Source organism: Mytilus edulis, chromosome 10 (genome assembly GCF_963676685.1).
Source record: "Mytilus edulis chromosome 10, xbMytEdul2.2, whole genome shotgun sequence".
Classification (NCBI taxonomy): Eukaryota; Metazoa; Mollusca; class Bivalvia; order Mytilida; family Mytilidae; genus Mytilus; species Mytilus edulis.
Window position 1 is genome coordinate 590335 of NC_092353.1, and position 24589 is coordinate 614923.

The window sequence follows — 24589 nt, forward strand, 5'->3', positions numbered from 1 at the left end:
AAACGCCTGATCCTGGAGTCCTGATAAAGCTACCCCCCTCACAACTGGCACCCTCTATAATAATAACTCAGACTAAGTATAAAATTAGATTTTTGACAAAATAAACAAGTAAAGAGGGAAAAGTGCCTGATGAAGTTTTGTAGCCAGTTTATATAAATAATGATAACTCAGACTGTCTATAGATAATTGAGTGTTGTTCCCAAGTATTTTTATTTCGGTTGTTGAGGCTTGTATAGGGTATATTGGGATACGGGATATTTGCCATTTTAATTTTAGGGATATGGGATATTTGTCCTTAAAGTAAATGGGATATGGGATATTGATGCATTTATAAGGATATTGAATTTTTAACATGAAAAGAAATAAGTGGAATTTAAAAGTTCAGTACAGAAATATTAACATCTCACTTGATAAAATTGCCCAAAAAAGTTTAATATTAAAGGTCATTTTAGTGCTTTGTTGATTTATTTGAGTTTATTGTTGTTTTATTTTAAATTATCCTAACCCAAGTGAAAAGTATTGATCTATTTTCGATATTTATATGCTCATATGTACTGATAATATTAAAAGTATTTGTTTTGCTTTCCATACTTCGTTCCTTATTGTTAATTTTCCTTTTTTGGATAGTGATGTTCCTTTGGCACTATCTTATGGTGTTTGTATATCACAACTCCTCCGCTATGCCATAGTCTGTTGTAACGTTTTGGATTTTAATGAACGAAATCTATGTATTCTTGGTAAATTATTAAGTCATGGATTTCGTTACCACAAATCACTTAAAATATTTACTAAATTCTAGATTTGGTTTTGAAGTTTGGTTCTACCTGTAGAAAACTTATTTCAAACGGGATAGCACATCCTCATTTTTACGGAGATGTTGTTTACCGTGCCATTGGATGCTGGATGTGTAATGATTGATAATTTAGTCTCAGATGCATTACTTTTTATTAGTTGTAATTGGCTTTGAACTAGCTGTCAGTAACTGCGAGTACTCTCAGATATGTACTTAGTGTCTTTTTGTTGATGGGATGTACGTACAAGTACTCGGTCACGTCCACTCTCTGTTTTTGTTAGATGTATTTCTATTTGTATCCATCTAATGAGTTAAGCCTTTTTCAACTGATTTGTATAGTTCGTTCTTATGTTGTACTGTTACACCACTGTCCCAGGTTAAGGGGAGGGTTTTGATATGGACGTACTCTGACGTCCCACAGTCTCAGCTTGTCTGGCAAAACAGCCGTTGGATGTCAGAGCAATCTCGGACAAGAGACAGGTTTGAGTCCTTCTGTTCTTTCCAACATAGGTTAACGTGTAGGATGAAGTTTCTTATCAATGAAAGAAGAATGCTATCAAAATGAAATTTTACAGTCATAAGCATCACGGTTTGAACAATTAAAAAAAAAAGTCTGAAATTAGACCCCTTACACTAAATTTGTCGTTTAAGATCACATAAAAAGATATTGTTATACAAGGCTCTAAGATGGAACACTTCATCTTTTGGACACATATATTCTTATTTAACACAGGAAGTATGCACTGTAAATTTCCTTTAACACCATGAACATAGTTTGTTTTCCCAGTCAAAATTGTTGACGTTCTGATGATGAGGAAAAAAATGGGCTTGGGAATGAATTCATAATGATTTTTTGGGATATTTCAAAATAGTTTAAGGGATATGGGATATTTGTAAAAATTATTTATTGGGATATTAGGGGTAAACATTATAGGGATACGGGATATTGGGATAAAAACTTAATAGGATATGGGATATTGATACCCCCTCTAAACAAGCCTCGTTGTTCTGTTCTGTTCTGTTCTGTTTGAGAAAATCCCTCCTTCAAAGGAGCACTTCGCACAATGACGAATAATGTTTATATATATAATTATATGTACCTAAAAAGACATACTATGTACGCCTCGTGAGATGAGTGTTGGTCACTGTCAAAGACCCTTACGCTTGCTTGGCGGAAGGTTTTTAATAATACGGGACCGTAGTCCATGTAGAGCAAAGCAAAGCTTCCTTGTGATGTATTCTACAGTGTAGCAGAAATCCATGCATTTACATTTACAACCACAAGCACAAATAAAGCTACTAGGGTCTAATATAAAGTTAGTGTCTAGTGTGATGTTACTATGGATACTACATTTCATGCACACATCAATACTACCGATAAAATTATCTAATTCTTGTAGATAAGGTGAACGGATTTCATGCAGAGCTGGACAATCCATAAGGAAATGATCGATTGTTTCTGGCTTACCCTTGCATAATAGGCATGTTGGATCAACTGTGTTTTGGTTGAAGGCAGCTTTGTTGCTTTGTAAATAGTAAGTACCTGTCAACAGTTTCAACTTCGTCGGTAATCTACTAATATCTTGAGAAGAGGTATTTACGCTGGCTAAGCTTGGATGTGGTCTATTCCATAGCAGATTATTGGTGGATAAGAAGCGAAGCGATGAGTATAGACGAGCGGAAGATGTAGTTTGAGCTCTGTAATAATTGTCTACAGCCTTTTTTACTATTGATTTCCAGCGCTCCTTGCTGTATGGGTTATCAAGAATATCCTGTGCTGATGGGAGTTCATAAATGGCAAGGAGATTTCGAAGCTTTCCAAACCAGCTAGAAGAGGAAAATCCAACTAAAGCAAGTTGTCTTACCGCAAGGTCTTTTTCCACGGATGAATCCATATTGCAGATTTTATTGAATGTGGTGAGGGCTGATTTATGAATTGTCCCAATAATAGGAATAGCTCCCGCAAGTGTATATATTGCAACATCTGCTGTATTTGTTGGCATGGATAGAATTTGCTTTAATGATTTTCGGTAAAATACTTCTATATTATCTAGTTGTTTCTTATCTGGGAGGAGAATTTCTAAGCCGTATGTTAACACCGGTAGAACGTATGTATGAAATATATGAAGACTTGTTGTAGGGTTAAGTCCATTTTTGCCATGGAGTCCTGCGCCCATCAGGCTATACATACTTCTTCTTGCTTTCGATATGTTTTCATTTATGTGAGAGGTGATGGTCTTCTTAAAGTTAGCATTGTTGTTTGAAAGCTGTATGAGAAGATAATGTTTGTAATGTTTTCATATACTTTGAACAGAGTATTTTAAATTTAAATTTAATTTGAATATGAGATGAACATTGTACATCAACTGCTTTCATTTATATGATGATTTATTATAACAAATTCTATTTAAAAAAAAAGATTTTTTACTTTTCTTTTTTTTTTTAGATTAAATAAGTTTTTTATAAAAGCTGGATGATGGATAACACAACTTACAATCGGGATGTTATTTCACCAAGATATACAAATAAAGAGCAGAAAGTCATAAAAGCGAAAGAGAAATTGAAAGAAATGTTAACTTTTCTTCAGGATTATCTCCCCCTTGCTAATGTTCATTCTAATAACTTTATACTGCACAATATATGGGATAAATATTTGTCTGAAAATATAAGGAAGGAATTAGAACTGATGACGGATGAAGCTGTGTTGATGTTACAGAACAGAATGTTACAGAATCAGAATGACTATATAAAGGTAAGATATTAAACTGTTTGGTGTGAGTTTAGGGAAGGGGAGATATAAAGCTGTGTTGATGTTACAGAACAGAATATTACAAAATCAGAATGACTATATAAAGGTAAGATATTAAACTGTTTGGTGTGAGTTTAGGGAAGGGGAGATATAAAGCTGTGTTGATGTTACAGAACAGAATATTACAGAATCAGAATGGCTATATACAGGTAATGTGTGAGTCTAGGGGAGAGGGGATATAAGGAAGGAATTAGAACTGATGACAGATGAAGCTGTGTTGATGTTACAGAACAGAATGTTACAAAATCAGAATGACTATATACAGGTTATATATATTAAACTGTTTGGTGTGAGTTTAGGGAAGGGGGGATATAAGGCTGTGTTGATGTTACAGAATCAGAATGATTATATACAGGTTATATATATTAAACTGTTTGGTGTGAGTTTAGGGAAGGGGATATATAAGGAAAAAATAAGAACTTATGATGAATAAGGCTGTGTTGATGCATATGTTACTTGGCAAAATGTGTCAATTTCAGAATAATTGTTAGCTGTTTTATTTTGATTAATACTGTCATCCCAGCATAAGGAAATTTACATGTACTGTATGTGTTTATTTTTATTTTTTGTTGTTGTAATAGTTGATATCAGTATAAAAGTATTTTGATGTGGTATGATGTCAATTAGTATAAGCAGTTATAGGTCATCATACAGCCTTGTACAATGAGAAAAACCAACATCATATAGTCTACTATAAAAGGCTTTTTTTTAATAGATTAGATCATTGGTTTTCCTGTTTGAATGGTTAAGCATTAGTAATTTTTTGGGACCTTTATAGCTTGCTGTTTGGTATGAGCCAAGGCACCGTGTTGAAGGCCGTACCTTGACTTATAATAGTTTACTTTTATAAATTGTTACTTGAATAGAGAGTTGTCTCATTGGCAATCATACCACATCTTCATATATCTATCGTCAGATATGAAACGTGAAATAATTCAAACAGATAAACTAACTGCCATTATATAAAACGCAATTTACAGTCATTTATCAATGACAAGCACTGAATTATAGACTCCTGACTTGGGACAGTTGCTAATACAATGTGGTAGGGTTAAACTTGTTAGGAACTCTCAAACCTAACCTAGACAACAGTGTAACAGCACAGATTAAGAACAAACTATAAAGAGCACTAAAATGGCTTAACTCAATTTATAGATATGAAGCACACAAAAAAACTAAATAAAAACACAAAGCATCAATTTTAGATAACTTACAATTACTGAAAGTTAGTTCAAGTACAAATTTTGATATATCATGCTCTGCCACACTAGGTTTAGTTATATGTGGTGGTTTAAATTGCATAATCATATAATGTTTTAACATGGACATGATGTAAGTAATCTCTTTTTTTGAGAATTTCAAAAAACAATCAATTTCAATGACTAGCTGTACATTATAGATGTTCTGAATGATTTAATCAAGATATTATATTATTTATTATAACTTTTACCAAATATTAACTTTGTAGGAAGGTCAGACTAAAGCTACAAACAATGCAGACTGGATATTCTCCTCAAAGTATTTAGAGGCTGCCCCTAGAACTGGCAATGTTAGAAACTTACAAGATATACCTGTATTCCCAGTGGAATGGAAGCACCATAGTATTGACCATTTCCTCAAAGATGCTTCTCAGAATACATTGGCTTGTTCAGGACTAGTATCTACCCTAGATGACTTGTTATGTTCGGACAGGACACCTCTTGTCATCTCTAATTTTATGACACCTAAGAAATGTCATGAAGTTAACATAATGAGTGATGTGTGTTCCTTTATATCAAAGAATGCTGGAATAGATGTGGTAAGAGTCAAGTCATAAAGTAATCATAAAATGATTTAAGTTTGTTTATATATACTGGTATATATAAGTTTGCTTACTGTGTTTTCATTTATTTTCGTGGGTACCAATTTTCGTGGTTTGACGAAAAACTTGCATTTTCGTGGATATTTGATTTCGTGGTTTTCCAACCTCTGCATAAAATCAAAGAGCAGAATGCTCTGAGGGATATGATTGCCATTGTTTTTATTGACACATGTATACATGTAGCTGGATAATATTATTATATTAATATTATACTAATTCAACCTTTTATTAATTTGTAATTCGTTGTACATTTAAATTTGTGGTTCACCTATACCAAAATAAAACCCACGAAAATTGGTACTCAACGAATAATAATGAATCCACATATATCATGTATATCATAGATTGCTGGAGTAGATGTTACAAGTCTACCCTAAGACATCACAATTCATAAATCATCTTTACCTGTTAAATATCTAACCCTCAGAAAAACTAAATATATAGATATTATAAGATGTGGTATGAGTGTCAATGAGACAACTCTCCATCATACATTGTCATAGTTACAATTTGTAAAAGAAAAAACCATTATAGGCCAAAGTACAGTCTTCAATATGTAACCTTTGCTCGCACCAAACAGCAAGCTATAAACAGCACAAAAAATGACAAGTGAAAAATAAATAAAACAGGAAAAACAACAGTCTAATCAAAATGGGAAACGAGAAACACTGATATGTATAGATCAAATTGACAAATTAGAGGAATAGAAAATGCATTGTGTTCATCATATTAAATTGCTACACTGATTTCAATTTCAATTTAAAAAAAAATCTTTTTGATATACCACATAAATATAAAATGTAGAATTAATTGTGGGTCAAATAATCTTCCTATATGTACCTTAAAACCAATTTATTTAATGTTTCAATTACAGGTAGTTGACATGGGTAGTGGTAAAGGTTACCTAAGTACACAACTTGTGTATCAACATAACTTGTGTGTAGTAGCTGTTGATGCACAAACTGTTAATACACATGGGGCTCAGAAGAGGGCATCTTTGTTGGGGAAGCAATGGGATGCTTTGGTCAGACAGGCAGAGGAAGAGGTAGTGACAGGAGAGAGAAAGAAAAAAGGAAAGAAGTATAAGAAACAGATGAAAAAATTGGCAATGATTGGTACTGAAGATGGAGAAATAATTCAGAATTCTGATGTACATATTTCTGATGAGGTTCTATATGATATACAGGATTTAATGAATATTTCTGATGAAAAATCTTCAAATTTTTTTTGTTCTGAAAGTATGGGTGAAATAAGTAAGGCAAAAAATGATAAAGTTGGTCCTCTTCTGAAGGATGAGACCAAGCGTAATAAATCTGAAGAAACAGGACACAAGGAAATTGGAGATAAACATGATTGTATAGTCAAAGAGAACAATGCATTTAACGGTATTGAAGACAATAAATTGACTGACATGAAAAATTGTAATTTGCCTGATCAGTTATCAGATTTATCACTAAACAATTTACATCATCCTACAGAAGATTCTAAATCCAGTGGTAACCATAGCAATATACATAAACATGGAAAAGAACATTTGTCAAACAATAACATGGAAGATTTACATCTTTATGAGAGTAAGAACAGTAAGAAGGATAAGTTATCTAGGTTACATCATCCTGTTACTGTATATGTTGATGATAGTCTGGATATAACAGAGCTAGTCAAACAAACTGGTGCTGATTCAGGGGAGGGCACTCTTATGCTGACTGGTTTACATACTTGTGGTTCATTAGGTTCCAGTTTACAAAATATGTTCATCAATAGTTCCCGTACTAAAGTTTTGTGTTATGTCAGCTGTTGTTATCATCTAATGAATGAAGAATTTATAAAGGCTCCATTTATAGATGGTAAGAAAATTTAAGTTATATTTACAATTTCATTAGCATAGATATATACTCTTAACTTGAGAATCACTCCAGTCATAACGCTATTACTAATATCAGGTAGGGCGAATAAAACTATTCCTTTAAAAGTTCATTAGAAATTTTAATCTGACCTTTATATTACGGTCATATTTTTTGATAAACCATGAATTATGACCCAGATTCAAGTAACTTGTGATGAATTAAAAGTAGGAAACACGTTATATATTTCCCAGTGTATCTGGTCTCTCTACATGTTAGAGGATTAGATTCGCTTCGTTACGACATTCCTTGTTTTACTCCACTTTTTCAAGTTGCATATATATACCTTGACTGTTGAGAATATATATATATATATATATAATCTGAACATTTATTTATTTATGTGATTTATGTGGGCACAAACTTTCTTCTTTGCCTGTATATATCTGAAACCAAATGTCACAAAACATTATAACCACACAAGAAAAAAACTTGTGCAATGCAGCTACCAACAAGATAAGATGACTGATGTTACTCGAATTCAGAAATTTAAAGCTGTACATATTTGGAAATAAAGAGTAAAATGTGCTCTTTACAAAAGAAAGCTAAGATAAAGGAATCACTACCTGACTACAGACAAATAATAATTTAAAGGCAGTCAGTTTTAACTCTCAAAAAGGAATTATTGATATTTTATTCTCAAGAGATCTTTGAAGATACACTGGTCTTTTATTTACAGGACATGAAGAAGAAAAGCCTGGTTTTCCAATGAGTTTATTCCTGAGAGAACAGGAAGTAGGACTTGGTAGAGCTGCTAGGAACTTTGCTTCTCAGACAATTAACAGACCAACATCTGAGGTAAACATATAACATCTTCACTCTAAAATACTGTATTCTACAAAAAGAAAAACTAACGCTTATCTAATATTGAAAAAAATCATGAAAGCATCATTATTTCACCAAAAAAAGTGATATCCTTTATAGCATGTATAGTACCCACAAAATGTAGCATCCTACACAAATAATTTGATATTTGGAAGATAATTTTTGTGTATAGTTTCCTTGCTTTTCAAACATAATTTGTAAAATCTATAATAGCATGTAAATGAAAGATGAATTACAGGAAATCAATGCACACACTTGACCCAGTATGCTGTTCTTGTAAAACCCTTAGAATACAGAAGATACTTGTATGTTTTAGCTTAAACCTAAGTCCTATCCCAGAAGTCTATTACAGAAGATATTGTATGACATCACTGGTCATGTTGATGATGGCTGGAAGGGACTACGAAAACTGGACCAGAAATGTAAAGATATGCACCAGTATGTCCATAAAGCATTTGAGAAACTGAAACTTCCAACAGATAAGGTAGATATGATCTCCCCATTGACCTTGATCCTACTGCAGGGTTCTCCTCAATGGAGAAACACAGTTATAGTCCTTGTTCATCAATCTGTAACACCCTTTTCCCCTTGAGATTGATTGGATTTTCTGTTGGATTTATGGGACTTTTACCATTTTTTGGCCTCTTGTACCATAATGACACCCTGTGAACATTACTTCTGTAGGACCATCTGCCAGAAAGATTTTATTTTTGTTGTATTAGGTAATTGACCATCTCTACTGACAACTTGATTTGACAATTATTGCAGGAGTTCTTGAGCTTGACCTTTCTTCACCTTGAGCCAAGAAAAGATAATGAATTTCAAAGCAACCAACAATCAATCAATCATCAGGAAATATTAACTAGTGCTTCACTTATCATTTAAAGTTACCATAAAAGATTTGTTAATTTTGTAAATGTGCAAAACTCTTTATTTGAAAAACTTGTAATTTGATGTGATAGCACATTTTATTTCACATGAATAAACCTGGTAAAAATATAACATTTGTTGCTAAACATAACTCCAATGAGATGATTTAGGAATTATTATAGGATTAAACACATTTTTTCTAGAGGTTATTGATGTGTAAACCTGGGCAATTAAAGACCAAACAGCCTATTGTTTATGCGCATCAGCTAACGCAACTTGGTAGTGACATAAAAGCTCTATGACGTTGTTTCTTGCAATGAAAAAACGTCAAATTATAACGTCCTATTTCGCGTTTTCCAACGGATTCCAACATGGTGTACGCTACGTAGGTACGCTACGTCTCCCAAGAAAAGAGGAACTATTATGCGTCGCGCTACTTTAATATCCTGTGGAGATTTAACACAAATGGACACATAAGATACTACACTATATTTAACCTTCGTTCTAATAAAAATAATAAAATTTAAATTTTGATCGCATTTGCGCCGTTCTGCATTTCCTTTTTTTTATTCTTTCACATGCGTAGATTTTGTCTTATATTTGCGTCGATCTGCATTTCATTTTTTTTCTTCTTCACTTGCGTAGATTTTGTCTTTCGTTTGCGCCGATTGTGTACAGGTAAGTTTTTTTTCCCCCGATTTATGGGCATTATGTTTTCTGGTCTGTGCGTCCGTTCGTTCGTCCGTCCGTCTGTCCCACTTCAGGTTAAAGTTTTTGGTTACAGTTTTTGGTCAAGGTAGTTTTTGACGAAGTTGAAGTCCTATCAACTTAAAACTTAGTAAACATGTTCCTTATGCAATGATCCTTTTAATTTTAGTGTCAATTTTTCAAAAATTAAAAAAAAAAGATTATTCACAAGGTTAGGCCCATAATCAAATATTCCTAAAAGTTTTGACATACTGGCAACATGTGCATGTAACTGATGTCTGGATGATTCTCGTAAAATAATGTCCGATCTTGCAATGAAGTTAAAATTTATTTATACTGCTTATTTGACAAAATCTTATAGTAAAAATAAAATGATAACAAAGGGTCATTTTTGTTTGTCATTTGTTTCATTTCAAATTGTCTTAAGGAGAAATGATAAACATATTGTCTAATCTCACTGAAGCTTACAGCTAATTTTCTAATGTATGTAGATCAGCCAAGGCCGTAGCTACCCTTGAGGCAAGTGAGGCAATTGCCTCACTAAAATTTCGACACTGATTAATTTTTTTTTATACATATATATAAATATAATAGTCATTTGTTGTTCTGTCTCAACCTTAATTTCTATAACTTGTCATCCTTCCTTTTAAACTAATCTTCCTGAATATAACTCAGCATCTCAACCGGTGATGTTTCTCGATTACATTAACCTAGTAACAATAATCATCATGGATCTTTAGTTAAAAACAGGCTCTTGCAGAAAAAGGAAAAGCGACACTGAAGGTAAAGAAGGAATAATTCTAGTAAACTAGTTTTTTTGTGAACAGAGTCTGAGTATTGCATATAACTTCATTAGAACAATAAAAAAACGATAAGTAGACTGACAAATAAAGTACTGGTCTTCGGAAGGGGGCAGTCCTGTCTGCGTACTCATTTCTCCGTTTCACCAACTTTTGACATATCAAGTACTGGGCATCGCAAGGGGGCAGTCGTGTCTGCGTATTCATTTCACGAACTTTAAACTTTCTCTTTACAGATAAATGAAATATGAATAATATTAAACATGAATGCATGGATTAGTTTTTATCCATGTTTCTTTAACCTTAAAAATTGAAAGAATATCCCATATTCCAATTTGATATTATTGAGGAATGGTTGAACCTTTAACACAGGATTTTGTCTTTAATTATTCGGGACTACGGAATTTCGTTTCTTTATATTCGGGGTTTCGGAATCGGACACCTCCAAACCCTAACCCCTAACTTTATAGATTCTGGAACTAAAATACCACCAACTATTTCCTGAAATAATTTGAAATTACGGAACTACATGTTCAAACGTCAAAAACTCCATTCCAATTCCCCTGTACCCATATATACTTACTCTATAGATAGAATCATATACATGTATCTTATCTCATTCTATCCCTAGTTTGTCTACTCTTTGTCAGCATAAAAGCGAGTTTAATATTTTGTAACTGCGACTGTATAATGGTGCTCACAGGAAAGCTTAATTCCCTTTTGCAAATAAAACTGTTACTACCGATGCTGCTATCGAATTGCTGATGGAGAAGGAATTGGAAGAAGACATTGATCATTGTGTTGATGATGATGTGCTACCTTTAGAAACACAGACTGTCCTGACACAAACTGAAAACTTGGAAAAGAGCATGCATGAGTGGCGAAAGATTGTACGGTCTTGTCATGCTCCATGTTCATCGCGATAAGGATATCAGCAGACCAAATTATGATTCTGAAACGATTTGACTGAACCGGCCATAGAAAAATTTGGAAAACTTTACTGAATCAATATTTGTTCTATGTTCTGGCAGCAGACTCAAATCAATGATATTTGGATGATTATCTTACATATAAATTTAAATAAAGTTGTTAAAAATTTGGTGTTAGTAAAAGTCTTAAAATATGAAAAATTTATATAAAAGAGGGACGAAAGATACCAAAGGGACAGTCAAACTCATAAATGTAAAACAAACTGACAACTCCATGGCTAAAAATGAAAAAGACAAACAGAAAAACAATAGTACACACGACACAACATAGAAAACTAAAGAATAAACAACACGAACCCCACCAAAAACTAGGGGTGATCTCAGGTGCTCCGGAAGGGTAAGCAGATCCTGCTCCACATGTGGCACCCGTCGTGTTGCTTATGTGATTACAAATCCGGTAAATAGTCTAATTCGGTAGGTCATATTCATGAAAGGGAAGGGGATTGTAGTTACGACGTAAGGAACATATCCGATATCATTTGTGAAAAAAAATTAATAGTGTCCAAATTCAAAACATTATCAAACTCTCTAAAAATGCCTAGAATGCAGGATTTTGCACCATTCATTTCATACCCTCCAAAAAAAATTTTCGCCTCGCTTCGCTCGGCTCATTTATTTTGCCTCACTAAAATAAATTTGCCTAGCTACGGCCTTGTCAGCACTTTGGTTTGCCTGCTTGCTTTGTTTGTATATTTTGTATAATTATATTTTGATAACGTCCAATTCAATTAAATAGCATGTATACAGGTTTACAAACCTATATATAAAGATGTCAATCTTAATAACAGAACTTGAGTAAACATTGATTAAGGAAGCCAACCAAAGTTTCACCCTACATGCATTAGGAAATTAGCTGTAAGGCAAAAAGTATTAATAAAACTAATACTCAGCGAATGTGAATGTGAATTAAAATCAAAATTTTCGGTGTTTAAAACTAAATTGTTGTAAGTTTAACTTATGACAAAAACAATTGCTCCAAGAATAATATCTGAAATAAAATCGCTCCCTTTCATTTAGCTACAACTGTGACCGTGAAGATTTAAAACAAGTTTCGATTTTCAATGCCGGCAACAACCTTTTCTTTGTTTTAATTTCCAAAATGAGCAATTTAGATTTATTATATTTTATCCTGTTGGAGAAATCTTACTTTGTAGTTTTCAACGTTAAATTATTTCTAAATTAATTTTTGAATCAAAAACTTTTTGTATTTTATATTTACTGTCTCGTTTATTGAAAACACATGAGGTAGTAATAAAAGGATTGTATTTTAAGATAGATGTATAACGTTTTAGAATCAAAACTTTCATTCATATATTATACCTATAATTTTAATTCCCTAATATCTTAAATATTCTAAAATAATGAATTGACAAACTCGATGCAATAATTTCTAAACGTTCGTCCTAGGTCGGCAAAAATAATGGTATAAAGAACTCCGCCCATGCTTTTGTATGTCCGTCTTTCAACAGTACCGAATGAGTTCGTTACGGCAATCTTCTGAAATTGACGCGAAAAAGAAACAAGCAAATCTAGTCTGGTATAGACAAATACTCTGTAAGTTAACCAGTGTCATCTTTCATTTCTTTTTTTATTTTCAATCATTTTGCTTATGTGGGACAGAGGACAAAGACAGACTTTCCTAACAAAAGCGGCGTGAAAGGTTATTTTAAACAATTTTCCATTCCGACGGATGGTGTTTCTGAAGGTTAATATTGTGCGGAAACATCGTAAGATCTGATACTGACACATGCATTTAATCTATTGTATTACTGGATAATAAAGTAGGTGAATATAGTTGTCATTCTTGGAAATTTAAATGTGGGTTTCAAACGTCCAATTTGCGATATTTTTTCAAATAGTGCGCCAGCAAGGAAAGTTTGTACTATGACGTCAGATGCAATGGTCTGAAGAAAGACACCTCTTTTCTCCAAAATGAACGAGAAAAAAACATGAAAATTACTTATAACTTTTTTGAAAGGTCGGTGACATACGCTTTTTATTGCTTTATTTTGAAGAGTATACATGGCACTTTCCTTCTTGAAATTATTATGAAGAAATCACTGGTAGATATTTTTTAATACTGGAAACGTTTTTCATTTTTACGTTTTATTTTTGGCGGGAATGAAATAAATCATATTTTTAAAGATCAAAACAATACGAGTCTAAAACTCTTGAACCTGTATTTGATAGATACAAATCTACTGTTTAACGTGAAACAAGAATTATGCTTGTAGGTTTGATATAAAGTATTTTTTGGAGAGTTTATATAACAAGCACACATTATGTTAATATTCGGGAAAACACGAAACTTAGGTTGCTATAGCGACAAAACTAAGTCGGTGACCCCCAATTTTTTTCATCATATTTTGTTCCTCAAATCATGAAATACCTTCACACAAAATTTTAAGGAAAAATCACTGGTAGAAATGAATAGGCTGTTTGGTCTTTAACTCACAAACTGAATAGGACTTTTATGTTAAGTTTGTGAGTAAGAGACCCGGTTTACACATCAATAACCTCTAGAAAAAATGTGTTTAATCCTTATAATTCTTCAGCCAAGCATACACCATTATTAATTTACATTATTGGTTGACGGCTACTATATTTAACATCAAAAGCATAATGGCATGTCGTAACTAAGGAGTACGTCCCCATCTTGACTTTCTAAAAACCATAAATGTCCGATAAATGCAACAGAATCTAAAATGAAATAGCACCTACCTCAAAAACTTCATTTTAATTAGATATTATCCGAATTTGAAGTGTACACGTTACGAAATAATCTTTCCCTTGAAAACTTTCATTCGTGTGACGTCGTGTTTTGCCATAACGTAAATTCGCCAAATCCTTCATGAAATTTCGCGGAAATTTATTAAAATTTTATTTTTATACATTTTCAAAGCTTTAGGGGATTTATTTTATTTCTTCTTTTTTTGTTTTGTTATATATGCATTAGAATAGAAACAACTGGTATGCAATTGTTTCAATGATAATCTCAATTTGCTGAAAATCCCAGTATCCTAGCAAGAATGTGTATCGCGCATGAATAGATTACGAAAGTAGTTTCGGAAACATGGTTTATCGAAGTGTAAACCAAGATAAATATAATTGTAATTGACCAATCCAGTTCAAGTATTTATAGATATGCAAATGATAAAAGAATTATATTCTGGTAAAGAAACTTCAATATATATATATCTATCTGTTTCACAATTCATACTTGCTACAATGCTTGAAAACTTGTGTATGTATTTTACCAATGTACAACATACAAAGATACAACATTATTATACAACTTATGAATTATTTATAGATAACACCAGAATTTGTATCTGAGTATGTGGAGAGATATAAAGAAGAAGAAAAGAAGTTGGCTATTTTCCTCCAGATAAAATCTTTGTTAGCTCCTTGTATAGAGGCTATTGTTTTGTTAGACAGATATTTACATCTTCTTGAACAGGTAAAATATTTCTATTGTCACTGTTATAATTATACACCCCTCTCTAGGAGATGACTTGACTGTGGCTACATTGCATTCTCTTCTGTCCATTCAATATTCATACACCCCTCTCTAGGAGGTAACTCACGGGGGGGGGGTCTCAACATGGGATTTTGGGTACAGGTGTGCAGCTGGGATTTTAAAAACACCCCCCATTCATATATTGAATAATTGTGAAATCCCTACCTATACATATATTTCACAGCGAAATCATAACCCATTCATATATTTATGACCCATTGATATATCACAATCGGTCAATTACTACCTATTGATATATTTCCTCGGTAAAATTGCACCCCATTGATATATTTGACAGATCAAAAATTTGTAAGGGTTCCGCGGAACCCAGTGTCTCGCCTATTTTTGCTGTAAATCGCAGGCTCAACAACAATGAGGAAAAAAATCAATAAAAATATTCCTCTTGTTACTATTTTATGATTGTAAGAAAGTCTAAGTCCATTTGAAAGTAAATTACAGAAAAAAACAGAGTAATCTTTTTACAAACTTTACTTCTGGATACAATCTTATGATCATAAATAAGGTTATTTCCAAGTTTGGTACAAACCCAGGATAGTTTAAGAAAGTTATTTAAATTTTAAAAACTTTAACCACAGAGTGAATGTAATGGTTCCCTGCAGAAAAAACTAAGTCCATTTATAAGTAAAATACGGAAAAAATTGAATTTTATTTTTACAAAATTTACTTCTGGATACTATCTTATGATCATAAACAAGCTTCTGTCCAAGTTTGGTACAAACCCAGGATAGTTAAAGAAAGTTATTAAAATTCTAAAAACTTTAACCACAGAGTGAATGTAATGTTTCCCCGCAGAAAAAACTAAGTCCATTTATAAGTAAAATACGGAAAAAATTGAATTTTATTTTTACAAAATTTACTTCTGGATATTATCTTATGATCATAAACAAGCTTCTGTCCAAGTTTGGTACAAACCCAGGATAGTTTGAGAAAGTTATTAAAATTCTAAAAACTTTAACCACAGAGTGAATGTTTTGTTTCCCCGCAGAAAAAACTAAGTCCATTTATAGTAAAATACGGAAAAATGGAATTTTATTTTTACAAAATTTACTTCTGGATACTATCTTATGATCATAAACAAGCTTCTGTCAAAGTTTGGTAGAAATCCAGTATAGTTTAAGAAAGTTATTAAAATTTCAAAAACTTTAACCACAGAGTGAATATTTGTTGACGCCGCCGACGACGCCGACGACGACGGAATGTAGGATCACTTAGTCTCGCTTTTTCGACTAAAGTAGAAGGCTCGACAAAAAAGGGACCCATTCCAGCGGCACATATGTATATACCTTTATATAGGAAGAGACCCCCCTGTGAGGTAACTAGACTGTAGCTATATTGCATTCTAATATGACGTCCTATTATAGTCAACCAGTATAATCGCAATATATCTACCTTTAGCGCAAACACAGTAATACACAAAAACATCTGTTCAGCGTTACAACCAACTTATTTATACTACTAGATATTATCAATTTTCGAAATCAAAATTTCCAGTTTACGTAGGCCTAGATTCAGATTAAATATATTTACTTCTATTTCACTGAAAAATAAACAAATATGTCCATTTCAATCTATTTTTCATATTATATTTTCATAAAACAAAAATTCCACGAAATGATGTTATTGTCTTGGCATGGCAACAAAACAAGGTGACGTCACAAGTATGTCTCCGTAAACAATAACTCAAATGCAAATATCAGGCGTTTTAAAGCTTCTTGTACATCTCCAACGAATAAAATTACATCAGAAGAAAATATATAAGTGAAACATGTGATTTAAAAAAAAATCATTGAATAGTATAATACTACTACATTGTAATATTATCAAAAATGGGTAAAACAGAACCGCCAAAACAACATTATTATACAAGTATACAGTATGGTATGTATAGGGCTTTCATGGGTAACAAAATTACTGAATTTGTCCTATTAGAATAGAAATAATTTTTTAATTATGGTCATCCATTCAATTGTTTATTCTAATGCAACAACGTTTGTAACGTTCATTTTGATTGGATAATGTCACATATTTATATGGCATCAATTGACAATTGTTGCTATAGGACGTACGCGCAAGCGTAGACGGCATATGACAGATTTTAAATGCATGTTTTAATGTTGTTTTCTGTTAGTTTCATTAGAATGGAGATAACAATATTGTATTTTAAGCTCCAACGGCATCAATTGGTGATTTGGTGGTCGCAAATACCCGTTTACTGTCTCCGCGTAATGCAGTTATCTCCTTAGTCTATTGTCTGTAAATCCAACAAATTTAGCATCATACTTTTCTCTGGACAGTATGAATAAACAGCTTCATAGTGATTAATTGTAAGGTGTTAGTGCTTTTTCTTAGAAATCTACTGACTCCTAATTTGGTATAATTGGGATATGAATGTCATGCCCATATAGATAAGAAAAGCTGACAAAAATAAATTTATTTTACTTTCTTATATAGTTATATGTCTGTTCATCAAATGGAAACAGTTTTCTATCTTGAAACAATGGACTTGACATTCCGGGCAAAAAAGGAACCATACAGAACTTACTCCTTAGAAATTTTTTTTTATTTTCCTGGCCAAATTTTTGCCTTTACATGTTTAATGTCATAGAAATTTTAGACACTATTTGTCAGATTTCATTGGCCATTATAGCATGTAAGTTGGCCCTGAATCTGTGTCAGTTTGACAAAATGTAGAATTATTAACATTTTCAGTCATACATGTCCCAGGGATTCTGGCAATCTTGAACTTTTGTCAACTGTAGGGATTTTGTGTATTTCAATAAAAAAAATATGAATTAAATCATTTTCGGGCTTAAAATCATTTCACTGAAACTTAAACTGGATAAACTCATCAGAGATACCAGTATTAAATTTTGTGTTTACGTCAGACGTGTGTTTCATCTACCATTTCTACACGACTCATTAGTGATGCTCGAATTCAAAAATGTTAAAAGGCCAAGTTGAAGAGCATTGACGACTGTCATTTATTTTTGTTGACATTCAATATTTTTTGTAGATTAAAGACAAGAGTGCAGGTGTGCACACACTGATCTTTACTAACCATTGATACTATGTTGATAGTCTAAAATATAAAGCTTAATTACATCAATCACATAAAATTAACATGCTGTATTTTTGTGGTTTTGCAAAATAAAAAAAGAAGGTGTGATATTATTGCCAATGAGACATCTCTCCACAAGAGACCAAATGACACAGAAACTAACAAATATAGGTCAATGTATGGCCTTCAACAATGAGCAAAGCCCATACCGCATAGTAAGCTATAAAAGGCCCTGAAATGACAAATGTAAAACAATTCAAATGAGAAAACTAAAGGCCTAATTAATGTACATTAAATGAACGAAAAACAAATATATTTAGCACATCAACAAGTGACACCACTGAATTACTGGCTCCTGACTTAGGACAAGCACATACATACAGAATGTGGTGAGGTTAAACATGTTAGTGGGATCCCAACCCTCCCTTTACCTCGATAAGTGGTGTAATATTACAATATAAAGAACGAACTATACAAATCAGTTAAAAAAGGCTTAACTCATCAGATGAATATAAATGGAAATCTACACAGAGTGGATATGGCCGGGTTCTTGTATACCATAGTCTACCATAGAAAATTTATACTGGGTTGAGCATCTATATTATTTCCAAGAAATGCACAAAAATTAGTATCACACAAATAATGATGAATTAACAGTATCAATACATTAATCAAATTATGTATCTTTACAGGATTGTACAACTGATGTGAAGCTAGTTCAGATGTTTGACCCTGTGATCTCACCAAGATGTCATGCTATAGTAGCCTATAAGGAATAATTCATTTGACCTCATGACCTTGGTATTCTGTAGAAGTACTGATTTTTTTTAATATGAAAATTATCAAATAATAATGTGTACTACCTGAAGTCTTTCAAATTGTGTGTTACAAAATAAATATTATGTTTTTACTAAAGCATTGTTATTCATTTATAAGAAATTTGTTTAGGTGGACATAAGTTTGTGTTTACATTGGCATGTTATTTCCGGCCTTCTTAAGCTTTGCTCATTGTCGAAGGGTATAAGGTATGCCCAGTGCTTAATTTCATGGCCTCCTGTCTGCTTTTAATTGTCTCATTGGCAATGATACAGCTGCTTCTTATTTTTAACCTAATTTCCAAAGGAAAAATCAGTTATTAATAACATTAACGGTACCAATTTTTCTGCACCCAATGCGCATTTCGACAATACATGTCTGTTCAGTGATGCTTGTGGCCAAAATATTTGAAATCCAAAGCTTATATAAAAGATGAAGAGCTATAATCCAAAAGGTCCAAAAAGTATAGCTAATTTGGGCCATCAGAGCAGGTGGCTGCCAAACAGTGTCCATGCATTAATTTAGATGTGGAAGTCACAGATTACCTATCAAGACGGGAAGGTGGAATAACATATCAAGAAATGATAGGTTGTGCCATCTTTGCGAATCAGGAGACGTAGGTGATGAATATCATTATGTTATGTCATGTAATGCTCTAAATCAAGAAAGAAAGAGGTTGTTACCATACTATTGTACTCTTCGTCCAAATATTTATAAATATCAACAATTGATGAGCTCTAATAATTATATTGTTCTTGAAAAACTTTGTAGATTGATAAAAATTATAAATGTGAGGGTCGCTCCTCCTGGTTATTTGTAATTTAATGATTATGTTTGTATTGTTCACATGTGCTTCAATATTTAATGTAATTGTTTATATATTCTCTGTAACTATGTAATTTGTAGTTTATGAGAAATAAAATTCATTCATTCATTCATTTATTCATGAACTGTTCAACCAGAGCTTTTCAAATTTTAGTATGTTGTAACTTGTGACAAAATGGAGGCCAAGTCTGATATTGATGATTGTCACTTTTACTGATCAGAGTTAAGGTCTGTTGAGCATAATGGTCATTGTTATATTGAAAAATGCCAGGACACAAATAAATATTAAGTTACAGCTCTTGTTACACCCTGTTTTAACTGCTTAGACTTTCACACATGGTTTTCAGTAGAGTTGATGTTGTCTTAATCTTAGTTATCTGACAGAATATTGTTTGTTTTCTTTTGTTGTTGTCACTCCTGAAGCTTAGCGTCAGAGTTAGATCTGAGCGTCACTGATGAGTCTGATTTAGACGAAACACACATCTGGCGTACTAAATTATAATCCTGGTACCTTTGATAACTACTTAATAATTGCAGAATTGTAAGACCCAGATATTGAATTAATATGACAAGAAATTACAAATACTTACATTTTTCTGTATAATTTAATGATTTAACAATATTGTTTATATTGAGAAACTTTTACAACAAGTTCATGAAACTTTTTGACAAATAAAATCGGACTATCTTTAATTTTGTAATAATTCCAAGTTGTGTATCTGTAAAACTTATAGCTGATTTTACATTCTAAAGATAAACTTGAAAATTATATATCATAAACATATTTTTATTAATTAAAATCTTTCTTCAAATGATAAACATGTAAATGAATGGGTGAAGTGTTCATGCTATTATCAATAGTTACAATATAATGTGATGTTACTTTAAAGAGTCGTGCAGGTCTCCTGACTAAATATGTTCAAAACATTAATGTATGATTATTTTTTTTACATAAAATATACTATGTAATTGACATTTCCCTTTTTACAGTGTTTTGTTTTTTTATTTGTGTTAAAATTAATGTCTGCCTAAGAACGATTAATGCCAAGGTATCTGATGTGTCTAATTGCTTTAATTTGCTCTGAGTTTTCCTATGAAGGTTAAAATAGAAAAAAAAAATCTTCTTACTCGTAAACAATTATAACATATTCATTCCACTGTGGGAAATCATTTACAAACATACATTTCGACATACTGATTTTGGAAAAGTTGTAAATAATCATAATTTGAATCGTCGAAAAAGACTTACATAAATTGTATATGAATAAAAAAAAACTATAAATTATAAAGTATATGAATTATATTTGTGACAATATACAATATACAAATAACATAAAACCTGGGGATCAAAATTAAATGTAACATAAAACCTGGGAATGGAATATATATAACTTATAACACCCTTGGTGGAGGAGGGTTTACTAACTTTACAACCTCAGCACTGTTTATAAGTTCAAATGATTTTTAATGTGCCTGAGTGACTTAATTAAAAGACATGTTGAGTCTAATGTTGCATATATAATTGTGTGGGTTATAAACATAAAATTGTTTTATATCATTAAAAAATTCCAATACATATATAAAACTGAATACAGTAACCAGTTGGAATGTACAGAGTATTGGATCCAAAGGATATGTGGATTTTCAATTATCAACATGACTAGCAGGAAGCTATAACAACAGAAAAATGCCCTTGTTACCAAATCAAACAGAGTTCATTACACATGGAAATATCAAGCGTCTGCTATAGCTAAATATGAAATCTAAGTTTTAATATCAAACAGAAGATTCATTTATCTACTACTTCTAAATATTGCACACATTTAGCATAATAAATAAATGGGATTTTCAACACATATAAAATTTAAGCAGCTAAAACTATTCCCCATAAACCTTTTGGTACAAGATGCCCTAAATTAGCTTAACACATGTGGATATAACTTGTTGAAGAGATAAATTTGTCCTTATCTGAACCAGCTCCATCTTTAATTTTCTCTTTCCAAATCATTGAACTTTTAATTTAAATGAAATTGGATCTCCATTTAAGTTATCCTTAAAAAGAGTACTATCTGATCCATTATCAATGAAAAGAGATCGAAATTGTGGAGCGTGTTCTTGACAAAGTTAATCTGTCTAGGTAAATAGGTTAGTGTTGTGATAACACACGAGCGAGTATTAACTCAGAATAAATAGATCACAGAGAACACATGAAAACAAGAAAACTAATGAAGGTTGAGATTTAACATTTCAAATATATATAAGTCGTACCGGTAATAGTCGTGCCATTGGTAGAAGTTGGACACACTTTTCAATGATGAAACTGTTTTCATTGGTGCAGTCAAATGGGGTCAGCAACATCATGATAAAAATGTTTCATTACGATTTTAATTTATAAGAATTCAAATTCATAGATTTTTTTTGTTGCTTTAAGTTCAAATTTCAACTTTTTTTCTTTCAAACCTTGTAGAATGAATCTAAGACATGCATTTGTACCTGTATCTAAGCCTAGCAGAGATAAATTTCATTTTCTACAAAATATATGGTTATTACATATTGATATGATAAATAAAATAAAATATCTTTATATAATGTTACCTTATAAACAGCATGAACATAATTTACTTTTAAACAAATGCACTGAACATTTCTTGTTAAATGAAAAAGCTGGGACTATTTTGGCAAAACGAGTAAAATTATTAAATGAATGTCTCATTTGTTTGATCTTGGGTGACACGTTCACATCTATTAATAAAACACCTAGACTTACATTAAGTATGTCATTCACATGAAACTTAACAAATAATAAAAAAAGAAAAATTCACTTTCATTATAACCATGAAATTTTACAAATAAGTAAGGGTATCTGCCAATGTCCAAAATATGAGTGTCAGTACCCCTGTTGATAATAATTTCTGATTAAAATGGACTTTAAATATTTCTTTTTCTTTTCCTGCTTTTATGGATATGTGTAATCCAACAACATAAATTTACTTAAGGATCCCCAAAAATCTATGTATTTGTACAAAAATATATCTATACAACTGGTGTTCCATTTATCTATCAATTATAGTCTGAAAACACAGGCAATGAATATTTTTGATGTCTATTGATGTCCAGTGAACAACTGTCCAGTTTCACATATGAAATATGAGTGACTCTTTAATAAAAACAAAGCTGCAGGATACACTAATGTTAGGTCATATGTTTAAACTGAAACATAAAGCTCAAGTATAACAGAATTTCCACTTAAGATCTGTTTGTTATTCTCACATTTACTCCAGTGAAATATAATCCGACAATAGTATGACCCTTGACCCTTCATGTCATTCTCTAACCAAAACAATAGACTGTCCCTTCATATAATTCTGTCCTACATAAACAAGCATTCTGAAAACATAAACCTCATTTATAACAAATAAAAATATTGCAGCTAACAAAATACAGTGTAAAAACCATTAACAAGGGGAGATAACATCTAAGGGGACATAACTGTTATCTGACAAAAAGCTGTGTGTAATTGTCAATCAGATAAGCTGCAAAGCTATTAAGGTGTCCTATAGTACTAAGGTTAGCTTGTCCTTTTGGCCACAGAAGGTTTGGTCCAAACACTATAGCTAGGTTGACAGTATTCATCTTGTTAGAGTCAGAGTACTGCGAAACCTGTAAATATATAAACAAAAGGTTACATGTAAGTAACGTTTTCATAGTATTTGTAATGTAAAATGTATTTTTTTGCAATAAAAGTATTGAAAAAGAAGTAGTGTTCTTTTCTGGAATAAAGATCTTTGACTCTGATGAAATATGAACACATTTGTTTTTTCTGAATGTGTGTAAATTATCAAGTGATTTTACTAAAGGAATAAGTCTTTCAGGAGAGATATGGTACAGTGGTTAGAATTATCAAGTGATTTTACTAAAGGAATAAGTCTTTCAGGAGAGATATGGTACAGTGGTTAGAATTATCCAGTGATTTTACTAAAGGAATAAGTCTTTCAGGAGAGATATGGTACAGTGGTTAGAATTATCCAGTGATTTTACTAAAGGAATAAGTCTTTCAGGAGAGATATGGTACAGTGGTTAGAATTATCCAGTGATTTTACTAAAGGAATAAGTCTTTCAGGAGAGATATGGTACAGTGGTTAGAATTATCCAGTGATTTTACTAAAGGAATAAGTCTTTCAGGAGAGATATGGTACAGTGGTTAGAATTATCCAGTGATTTTACTAAAGGAATAAGTCTTTCAGGAGAGATATGGTACAGTGGTTAGAATTATCGAGTGATTTTACTAAAGGAATAAGTCTTTCAGGAGAGATATGGTACAGTGGTTAGAATTATCCAGTGATTTTACTAAAGGAATAAGTCTTTCAGGAGAGATATGGTACAGTGGTTAGAATTATCCAGTGATTTTACTAAAGGAATAAGTCTTTCAGGAGAGATATGGTACAGTGGTTAGAATTATCAAGTGATTTTACTAAAGGAATAAGTCTTTCAGGAGAGATATGGTACAGTGGTTAGAATTATCCAGTGATTTTACTAAAGGAATAAGTCTTTCAGGAGAGATATGGTACAGTGGTTAGAATTATCCAGTGATTTTACTAAAGGAATAAGTCTTTCAGGAGAGATATGGTACAGTGGTTAGAATTATCCAGTGATTTTACTAAAGGAATACGTCTTTCAGGAGAGATATGGTACAGTGGTTAGAATTATCAAGTGATTTTACTAAAGGAATAAGTCTTTCAGGAGAGATATGGTACAGTGGTTAGAATTATCAAGTGATTTTACTAAAGGAA

At 32.1% G+C, this 24589-nt stretch overlaps 2 protein-coding genes across 13 annotated transcripts in view; one reads left to right on the forward strand and one right to left on the reverse strand.

The window, feature by feature from the left end:
• Window positions 1–3239: 3239 nt before the first annotated feature.
• On the forward strand, window positions 3240–19073 carry LOC139493084 (probable methyltransferase-like protein 25). 2 transcript variants are annotated; one of them, XM_071281232.1, is made up of 8 exons: window positions 3408–3545; window positions 3752–3867; window positions 5071–5400; window positions 6338–7310; window positions 8047–8165; window positions 8509–8676; window positions 14873–15019; window positions 18851–19073. In XM_071281232.1, exons 2-8 carry the CDS (start codon window positions 3802–3804, stop codon window positions 18935–18937), a joined length of 1890 nt encoding a protein of 629 aa, XP_071137333.1. In that variant the 5' UTR covers window positions 3408–3545; window positions 3752–3801; the 3' UTR covers window positions 18938–19073. The 2 variants fall into 2 exon arrangements, with proteins under 2 accessions (XP_071137332.1, XP_071137333.1); XM_071281231.1 differs by lacking the exon at window positions 3752–3867 and having other exon boundaries at window positions 3240–3545.
• Window positions 15882–24589, reverse strand: part of LOC139493085 (rho GTPase-activating protein 8-like) — a 37147-nt gene continuing 28439 nt past the window's right edge. For 8 of the 11 annotated variants that reach the window (XM_071281236.1, XM_071281240.1, XM_071281239.1 and 5 more), the window contains one exon: window positions 20391–23459. In XM_071281236.1, coding sequence (XP_071137337.1) covers window positions 23292–23459 — 168 coding nt within the window. In that variant the 3' untranslated portion in view covers window positions 20391–23291. Of the gene's footprint in view, window positions 16308–20390; window positions 23460–24589 lie in introns of those variants that run through there. The other 3 variants (XR_011656901.1, XR_011656900.1, XR_011656899.1) reach the window with 1 other exon arrangement.